Source organism: Rhinopithecus roxellana, chromosome 6, assembly GCF_007565055.1.
Source record: "Rhinopithecus roxellana isolate Shanxi Qingling chromosome 6, ASM756505v1, whole genome shotgun sequence".
NCBI lineage: Eukaryota > Metazoa > Chordata > Mammalia > Primates > Cercopithecidae > Rhinopithecus > Rhinopithecus roxellana.
Genome location: NC_044554.1, coordinates 11,203,282 through 11,213,047, shown reverse-complemented (window position 1 = coordinate 11,213,047; position 9,766 = coordinate 11,203,282). Strand labels below are relative to the sequence as shown.

At 37.4% G+C, this 9,766-nt stretch overlaps 1 protein-coding gene across 5 annotated transcripts in view; it reads right to left on the bottom strand.

Moving 5' to 3' along the window:
• Window positions 1-3,639: 3,639 nt before the first annotated feature.
• SLC26A3 (solute carrier family 26 member 3) overlaps window positions 3,640-9,766 on the bottom strand; it is a 66,612-nt gene continuing 60,485 nt past the window's right edge. For all 5 annotated transcript variants that reach the window (XM_030933188.1, XM_030933186.1, XM_030933190.1 and 2 more), the window contains 3 exons: window positions 5,951-6,093; window positions 5,767-5,832; window positions 3,640-4,042 (listed from right to left, as the gene is read on the bottom strand). In XM_030933188.1, the coding sequence (XP_030789048.1) occupies window positions 4,019-4,042; window positions 5,767-5,832; window positions 5,951-6,093 (233 nt within the window). In that variant the 3' untranslated portion in view covers window positions 3,640-4,018. The remainder of the gene's footprint in view (window positions 4,043-5,766; window positions 5,833-5,950; window positions 6,094-9,766) is intronic.

Below are 9,766 nucleotides of genomic sequence, written 5' to 3'. Positions count from 1 at the left end.
TTTGGGGAAATATCTGTTGCAAAGACTATAAGAGACTATATTCATTTTGCCCTGTAAAAACTACTTGCTCAAAATTATCATGTAAATACTAATTAGATACCACTGAAATGTAAATGGAAGAGATATTTGAACATATCTTTTAAACTCAATAAGAGGCTGTATGAAGTATACAGAACTGCCGAAGGCTTTGTTCTGACCAATATATTGGAAGAGTATCTTTTGTAATCTTTTTTGGAAAACTCTACAGTTTCATCTTCCATAAAGTTTTTGAAAATGAGTACATTATGAGTACATGAAAAAAGTGCATGAGTACTCAGATATTTCTTCATTAGATTACCCGTCAAATTAGTATGTTGATGTTAAACATGTGTAAACACGCTATATTCCGATTGAAGTGGACTTACTCTTCATACTAATATAAACATACTATATTCTGATTGAAGTGAACTTACTCTTCATACTAATATAAACATATTCTGATTGAAGTGGACTTTTCTTCACTGGTTTGTAATTTGCTAAATTATGGCCTAGAAACCAATCAGCTTACTTAATATGGTATATGTGCAATCAAAGCAATATCAGATATACTAGGCTTAACGAGAAGTGGAGATAAACCAGGGAAAATACTTGGCAGTGATGCTAATAAAACCTAATTTGGATTTTTAAACGTCTTGTTTTGATTCATGTCTCTTCAGTTTTCCATCACTGAGGGAAGAAGTTTTAAGGCAGAATTCTTAACACTTTAGTGCTTAATTTTCCCACATCCCCATCTTTAAAATTTTTGAATTTTTTGGCACTGTAGAAGCACAGGATTGAAACAATAGTAAGTCATGGGTTTAGTTCTCACAATTGGATAGAACCTCTTTAAAAAAAAATCTATTCACTTAATGTTAAAACTTTTTTTTTTTTTTTTTTTTTTTTTTGTAAAAGGATTATTCTGGCTGTGTGATAAGACCAAGGAGGCTAAGATGGAAGCAGAGGGACCAGTCAGAAGGGTGTTTTAATAATTTACACAAGAGATGATGGTGGTAACATTACAGGTATCAAGAATTGGGAAGTGGGTGACTTGTGGAAGGATATATGTAAAGATACATTTATATGAATTACTGATTTATAAAGTTAAACACCACTTATGTATGTTAGATGTGGGTGTATGATAATGAACAAAATAGATGGTCTCTGCCTTTTAGGAGCTTACATTCTAACTTACCTAGGAATTATTCTTGATAGTCCTTACATTTTCTTCAAAAATTTTCCTTATATTCAAAGTATTGTGGCCAGGAAATAAATCTTAATGTTTAAAATACATTACTGAAATACATGCAAAACCATGAGAGAGAAATGTATTTAATTCTGAACATTAGTATTTCCTACCTGCTTTTCTGGATATAATTGTACAATGCTAAATTAGTGACTTTGGAACAAATCTGTGGAATGCACCTATAATTATTCCTTAGTTTAGTCCTTATCTTGTAATCAGTTTTTAGTTAGGTCTTAATTTCTTTTGGGAGGTGATGTTTTCTAATAATTAAAAGCCTGAGTTGTATAGAGTTAGACTGTCCAGACAGATTTCTGGCTTTACCACCTGTGACTATCTAATTTAGACTAGTTACTTGCTTTTGAGTCTTCATTTACTTTGCTTTTTTAAAAAGTAGGGGAAATCATAATACCGACATTATTGGGGCTATTTTGAGAGTTAAATGACTATATTTTAAAAGGAGAGTCAATAGGATTTCCTGGTGGATTTTTTGGCTTGATCAGCTTAAGAGAAATAGAGTTGTCATTAACTGAGGTAGAAAAGATGCTGATAGAGAGACTAGGGAAGATGAACAGGTCAGCCGTGACATGTTGAAATCCAGATGAAGATACTAGAAACGTGAATTAAATATCCCTCTTTTATATTCTTGTTCATGCAGTGTAGGGTCAGCCATTTAAAATATTTCATTTACATTTCTAAGTGGTAAGTTCCTGTGTTTAGATAAAAATATGTATCAAATGCTTAAATAACTTATACAGTAATTTTAAAGATAAACTGCTCAACATGTATTATTTTCACCCTTTCTGAATTTCTGTAATGTATTTGTCTCTTCACAAGTTGTTCTGTCTCCCAGTTGCATCCTTTCCCCTCCAATCTCGCTCTGGTTTATATAAGTTTATTTTTATGTTCCAACATGGTCTCTTGACCTCTTCCTAAATTAGGGATCAGATTTTGGTACTAGTTAATTTCCAATATGTGCTCTGAGGCAGCCAAGTAGAAGCTCAGCCCCATGTATTCCCATTACTAGAAGTGTACCCAACCTTAGTGGCCTACAAGAAAAAAACATTTAACGATAAGGATAAGTAAACCTCTGAGGTGTTAAGGTTGAATGTACTGTGTTGTGGGCACAAGAATTGGAGTGCTTGTGCTTGTTTCTTGAGTTGTTGTTTGGTTTGGTTTGGTTTGGTTTGATTTGGTTGGCAAGAAGAATGCAGAGGGCACCTTTGCTTGGGAAAATGGAGACCTCAACGACAATCCTATATATAAGGCATTTGCCTCAACTTCAAACCAAATGATTGAGTAAATAGGCTCCTGTTTTCAATTTCGACTGCCTGCCCTCTTTAGAGGAGAAGTTCTTAACCCAAGATTTGTGGGGCATTTTATACGTAAAGTGTGTGTGTGTGTTTTCCCCCAAAGTCCATAGGGTGTATGAGACTCTATAAGGTGTGGACTCAAAAAGTTAAACACTTAATAAAGAGTGGTATGGCTGGGCACAATGGCTCACACCTGTAATCCCAACACTTTGGGAGTCCGAAGCAGGAGGATTGCTTGAGGCCAGGAGTTTGAGACAGCCTGGGCATCATAGATCCTGTCTCTACAAAAAATGGGAAAATAAGAGAGTGCTGATACTCCAGTTTTAAGATTGGCTATGTAAATAACCTGTATCTTACCTTTGTGTATGTAGTTTTAAGTCCAATAGATAAGCCCTCTCAACGACACTAACAGAGTGGAAAGGGACTTTGACAACAATGTTCAGAGGTAAGATCTAAAACAATTGGGACAGCTTTTCCCTTTGACGAAGTGGTTTGATGTTTAATAAAGGGCGTTGAATATTTTTCTGTTGGTGCTGATATTTCTAACTATTACATAAATACAAATTTTCACCAAGAGCCATGCCAGTGGAAAAGGAGAAGCAGGTGTGCTGAATCTCCTCCTCCAGATAAATTGAGCTCTAGAGCTGTTATTCTGCCCTGTGAGTTACATATAATAACCAGCAGTGAAAAAGAAGAATCATACTACTTCTCTGCCATCTGTTTTCCTTGTTCCCACTGAGACCAGGAAGAATTGGCTACCCATCTTTTCTTTTCACCTTCCTTTTAGTTTTTTTAGAAAGCTAAAAAAGCTTTCTCATTTTTTAGCTTGTATAGTTTTCATACTAAATCTATGTAGTTACAGATATTACATTAGAGGATTGTGTTTAAAATCTGGATAGGAGGTTGGATGCTTTGAAAAACTGGTAATCATAAAATCTGAGCAAAGAACCCTGATTAAAGGGGTTCTGTTAGAAGATTCTCATGTAGCAGGTTTCCAGCCAGACCACTATATAACGGGACCCACAGCAAGCACATTTCAGAAAGCTAACAAATTTAACAAGACACATCCACTGTACAACTGATTTTTTTAATGGAAATAGTATGACCTGTATAAATTATGACATTCAAAACAGTGGCGTCAATACACTGCTAAACATATGCATGAAGGTAGTGACTAGGATGGAAACCTGTCTGCTACAAAAATACATATGAACAAAATAAATTTTGTCCTTTGATAAATCTACAAGATATAAAATTAAGAATATTTACATAATTTCATACTAGATATGTGAAGAATATGCCATACTAGAACAATCTTGTTCCAAAGTTTGAAACATTCTGTCAAAAATACTCTTCATACTATGTATGAACTTATCAATAACTTTCTGGGTATAAAGTTGTTTTTTATGTCATGGTCAGATGAAGATCCCTCTGAATTATATGTTGATTAGAATTTTGTTTCACCTGGTACCTGGAAGAAGACAGAAAGTTACTGTTTTAAAACACTTGTCAAGTTCTGTTACAATGATCACATCTTAGGAGCTAGAATTTACCAGAGTTAATCAGTTTTTTTTGTCTTGAATTTTAATAATCAAGTATCTTCCATCACTACTTGTTTAACATAGATTCATGTGATACCACATTGTAATTCAAAGGCGTAATTTAACTTAAAGTAATGGTACAGTGTGTTGTAGCAATATCTTTCTTCACATTTGTTCCAAAGAACTCTGTGTGTTGACCTGGTACATTCAGCTTTTACCCCAGTCACCACTGGTGGCCTATCCACAGCTGATAATTTACCTTCCTAGAGGCCGGACAAAATGCTGGTGTTAAATGTTTCTTTTTTTAATAAGGGGAAGCCAAGGTCCACCAATGTGCTGACTACATTTGTTAGACAATGGGTTCTAGTGTTTGGGTCAGACGTGAAGTTTAAATGCTGTTCCTACCCTTTATCCTCCAATACTTGGTGACAATTCTGAATGCAGTTACTGAGGAGAGGATTTCTGGTGCGAGGCTCTTCTTATAAGGTACTCAGGCAAGGTGCCAGTTTTATTGGGTTTCTCTGGAATCTAGTCCTGGGAGACAGAATCATGGTGCTTATCTACGTTCGCCTCTTACTCAGGTCTATCCAGTTTTCTGGAATGGCCTTTTCATCTGACCTTTGCTACTTGATACCACTCTTAATAATGTTCCAGATTTATCTTATGCTATACATTTCTTTTTCATTTTGACTAGAAATTCCTTTTTTGAGACCTTTCAACTAAGAGAAATACCACCAGCTGCCTGCCATGCTTGAAGACAATCATTAAATTCTTTCTCTGGTCCTTCAATCCGTTAGTTTTTCACCAGAGGATAGAGATGGTGTACTATAGTGAACAGAAGACAGGTCTTGTCATCAGAAAGATCTTAGTGCAATCCTGTTGGGGTCACTTGGTGTGTGACCTCAAGCAAATTAAGCTCTCTGAGCCTGTTTCCTGTTTTTTTTTTTTTTTTTTTTTTTATTTGGAAAATGAAGATATCTCCTTTGTATATTGTTATAAGGATTGAGATACTGAATGTAATACACCTGCCATCTACCTGGCCTACAGCAGAAACCCATTTTAATTTGTGATTCTACTTTTCCCAAACTAGAAACATTGCTTTAAAGGACTGAATGTTCTAGAAATGAACATCTGCAATGAAGTGGGACTCTCCAGTTAAATGCTGAATTGGCAACTCACTCTAGTAAGGAAGGATAGAAACTTGTTTCATTGCTTGACTGGACACTGTGCTAGGGACTTCTCAAGCATCTGACTATTGGGAGGTGTGTATTAGCTTATCATTTTCATCGCTTATTCACCTGTAAATGGAAATGGCAATACCTTCCCTGCTACGTGGATTATTACAGGGCCAGAATAAGAGCATTGTTGTAAGTGGTTTGAAAAATAAAAGAAGATAGGCTCAATATTGCATTAACGGAAATCTGTTATCACTATTTTTTCATCCTTTTTTTGTACGGGTCTGAGTTTCTTTTCCCAAAAACTCCCTGTGAAATTGGTTAGCATTGCTTCAGTTCTCAAGGGATGAGGCACAGACGCTCAAGCAAGTGCTGGACTTTCTGCCACATGCAGGAAGTGGCCTCACTACTTTGAAGGTGTTTTTTTTTTTTTTTTGCTGTGATGTCTAGGTGAAGATAAACCTGTTGAAGAATCTTACCTGATATTCCCGATTACGTAATCCTCCATTTGTATTTATGGTAAAATCAATTTTTCCATCTTTTTCCTGAGAAAAAGAGAATGGAAATAGGGATTAGGGGCTGATTTTTTTAATGTTGAAAAATAAAGAGAAATTTAAGGAGTGGCTGCTTATGCAATTGTGAAAGTCATCAAAGAGCTGGTACCTGACTGGGTTTAAACTCTGAAGTACTGTAATCTTTCTTCATCAAAATATGCAAAACAGCATCATGGATTGTTAAGAAAAGTATCGAGGTTTTCACTTCACCATCAAAAAATGCATACCGGTTAAGCTTCTCAATGAAGTCATCTGAAGAGAAAAAAACAGTAACTTTTAGGAAAAAAACAATTGTTTGACCACCAGTTTTTCCTTGAGGCTAGTAATTTCACCTTCCATTTGCAAATGTGCGTTTCATTGACATTTGGTTGTTTGTAGGTTGCAGTGGTATAATACCGGTCTATCTTTAGTACAATGTCTTTTGGAACTAACAAATACCTTTGTAATAAAAAAAAAATTTAATGCCCTAATGTAAAAAGGAGGAAGGCAAAGGAGCAAATGAAAAACAGTAGTTCCTAGAAGAAAATTCATTTAGGCAGGAGCCTAGTGAATTGATCTCCCTGCTTAATGATTGGAGTATCAAGTGTGGGTTCTTATTAAAGTTTAGGATTCTGCCAAAATGGAACATATGTTTATGGACCGGTGATATGCTGTGGTTCTTTATTGTAGCCCATTTTCGCAAAGCTGCTGGGTTTTATGAGAAAACATCTTCCTTACCACTTACCTCTCTAATCATCTTTGAGAAATCCCATTTTTGTAGGCACTAAACAGCATTCATTTACATAGATTACTCAACCAACTATTACCTTATGTCTGCCATGTGCAAAACTCTGGCTGAGTAATAAGAAAGATCAAAAGATAAATTAGACCTGAATCTTGCCCTCAAGGAAGATAGAACATTTATTTATATATTCCTGTAGTACTGACAGAAAACGTGTTGTATAATAACGAGGGCAAGGAGCAATCTAGTTTTTTCCCTTGTTTTCTTAGTTTTAGAATAATTCCCAGCACATAGTATGTCTTCATATTTTTTGTTGAATATATAAGAGAGAGAGAGATCAAGTACTATGAAAATTCTGAGAAAGTTACCTCTTGGTGGGTATCTGGGAAAACTTGAGCAGGTACCATCTAAAAGTGCCTAGGATTTGGAGAAAAGTGGAGGAAGAGAAGGTACACAATCATGGAGATGGATTCTTCTGTTCACAGACAAGCTTTCAGTGATAGAGGGAGAGGGAGCATGGAGGGCATTGTGGCCACCAGGATCTGGGATGGAGAGGGTGGCGTGCAATGAGAAGGAAGGTGATAATCTTTGATAAAGACTGAAAAGAATGCCAGGCAGCAGAGACAGCAGGAACAGATACTTTCCAAGATATCTGGGATGATGGAAAAGGGTAAAATTGTTAATAAATTAAAGGTTCCTGGGATCAAGGGGATATTTTTAATTATAAGGAAGTCTTGACAATGATTGAACTAATTTTCAGTCCCACCAACACTGTATAAGCACAGTGTGGCGATTCCTCAGAAGGCTAAAGATAAAAATACCATTTGACCCAGCAATTCCATTACTGGGTATATAACCAAAGGAATATAAATCATTCTGTTATAAAGATGCATGCATGCGTATGTTGATTGCTGCACTATTCACAATAGCAAAGACATGGACTCAACATAAATGCCCATCAGTAATAGAGTGGATAAAGAAAATGTGGTACATATACACCATGGAATACTATATAATCATAAAAAAAAAACAAGATAATATCCTTTGCAGGTACATGGAGTTGGAGGCCATTATCCTTTAGCAAACTAATGCAAACAGAAAACCAAATACTGCATATTCTCACTTATAAGTGGGAGCTAAATGATGAGGACACATGGACACATGGAGGGGAACAATAAACACTGGGGCCTATCAGAGGGTGAAGGGTGGGAGGAGGGAGAGGATCAGGAAAAATAACTTAATGGGTACTAGGCTTAATATCTGGATGATGAAATAATCTGCACAACAAACCCCCATGACACGAGTTTACCTATGTAACAAACCTACATGTGTACCCCTGAACTTAAAAGTTTTTTTTAAAAAGTCTTGAAACTGGAATACGTCTGTATATTTTAGGGACAGGATCCAGTAGAAAGGGAGAGATTAAGGATGCCAATTTTATACCTTTCGAAGGACCTGTGTACCACTTGTCTCTTCTCCCTAAAAAGCTCCCCCTAAGTACTTTCAAGGTTGACTGCCTCACTTCATTCTAGTCTCTACTAAAAATGTCATTTGCTGGACATCCCTGATCAGCAGTCCCTCCCTCCCTCCCTCCCTCCCTCCCTCCCTCCCTCCCTCCCTCCCTTCCTTCCTTCCTTCCTTCCTTCCTTCCTTCCTTCCTTCCTTCCTTCCTTCCTTCCTTCCTTCCTTCCTTCCTCTCTCTCTGTTTCCTCTCTCTCTCTTTTCTTTTTTTTTTTTTTTTAATTTGAGACAGTCTTGCTCTGTCACCCAGGCTGGTGTGCAGTGGCATGATCACAGCTCACCGCAGCCTCGACCTCCCAGGCTCAAGTGATCCTTCCATCCTTCCACCTCAATCTCCTGAGTAGCTGGGACTACAGGCACATACCACCACACCCAGCTAATTTTTTGTTTTTTTTTTTTTAGAGATGGGGATTCACCATGTTGCTCAGGCTAATCTCAAACTCTGGGGCTTAAGTGATCTGCCTGCCTCAGCTTTCTAGAGTGCTAGGATTACAGGCATGAGCCACCACTCCCAGCCTCTGTTTCTTAACCCTGCTTTTTTCTTAGCACTTATCACTACCTGAAATATGCTTTTATTTGTTTATTATATGGCTTTCCGATGCGACTATAAGCTTCATGAGGACAGGGGCTTGTCAGATTCACTGCTGTATTCCCAGCACCCAGAACAGTGCCTGATAAATAGTAGGTATTCAGTAAGTCTTTACTGAATGCCCATGATGTCCTAGGATCTAGGGAAGAGACAGGAAATAAGAAGGCAAGAATGTTTTCAGTTGTTGTTGGAAAACTGCCTGAAGAAGCTTTCTTCAGAAAATGGGATGGGAGAGCATTATAGGGATGGACAAGGATATTAGTTAGAAAGTCCTTCTAGAAGGCCTAGTTGAGAAATGAGAAGGGTCTAGATTAAAGTTCTGGAAATGGATAGAAACTGATTTAAGAGGAAATATTTATAGGACCTGGTGACTCACTGACTAGAGGGAAGGAGAGGAGAAATTGATGGTTTCAGGGTTTCTATCTGGAAAACTAGGTAAGCAGTGATGCAGTGATTGTGATAGGAAAGAAGTATTTTTGGGAGGGGGAATCATATACGTAGTTTTTAAAATGTGTATCTGAGGTGCCTGGGGGATATCCGGACAGTCAAGTCCGTTGGTCTGCAGCTCAGAAGAAAGGTCTGGGCTGGAGGTATAGTTTGGGGATTCATTAACAAGTAGATATACATGAAATCGTAAACATGTAGGAAATTGACTAGAAAGAGTCTGTGGAATTAGAACCATGGTATAGAACGTAAGGTTGAAGCTTGGGAAGACTGAAAGAGTGGGAGTTGAACCAATGTCTGACCCTGAGGAGATGTTTGAGAGGTAGGAGGTGAATCAGAAATGTCTTGCCAGAGTCAGGAAGGGAGAGAGTTTCAAAGACAAATGCTAGAGAGAGCGCCTGATGCTTAAGTACGCTGCTGCAGAGGGACCTGAGACGAAGGCAGTTAATCCTGACAATCTGGACATTGCTGATAACCTTGGCAAGGATGGTCTCATCAGCAGGTGAAGCTAAACCAAATTATTATGGGCTGGAGAGTGCAAGGGAAGGGAGGAAGAGAGACAGAAAACGAGGCTAATTTTTCAGGAAATTTAGAGTGAAAAATAGTTAATCCTCCTTTGTTGCCTATGAAATCAGGATTCAAATTGTAGA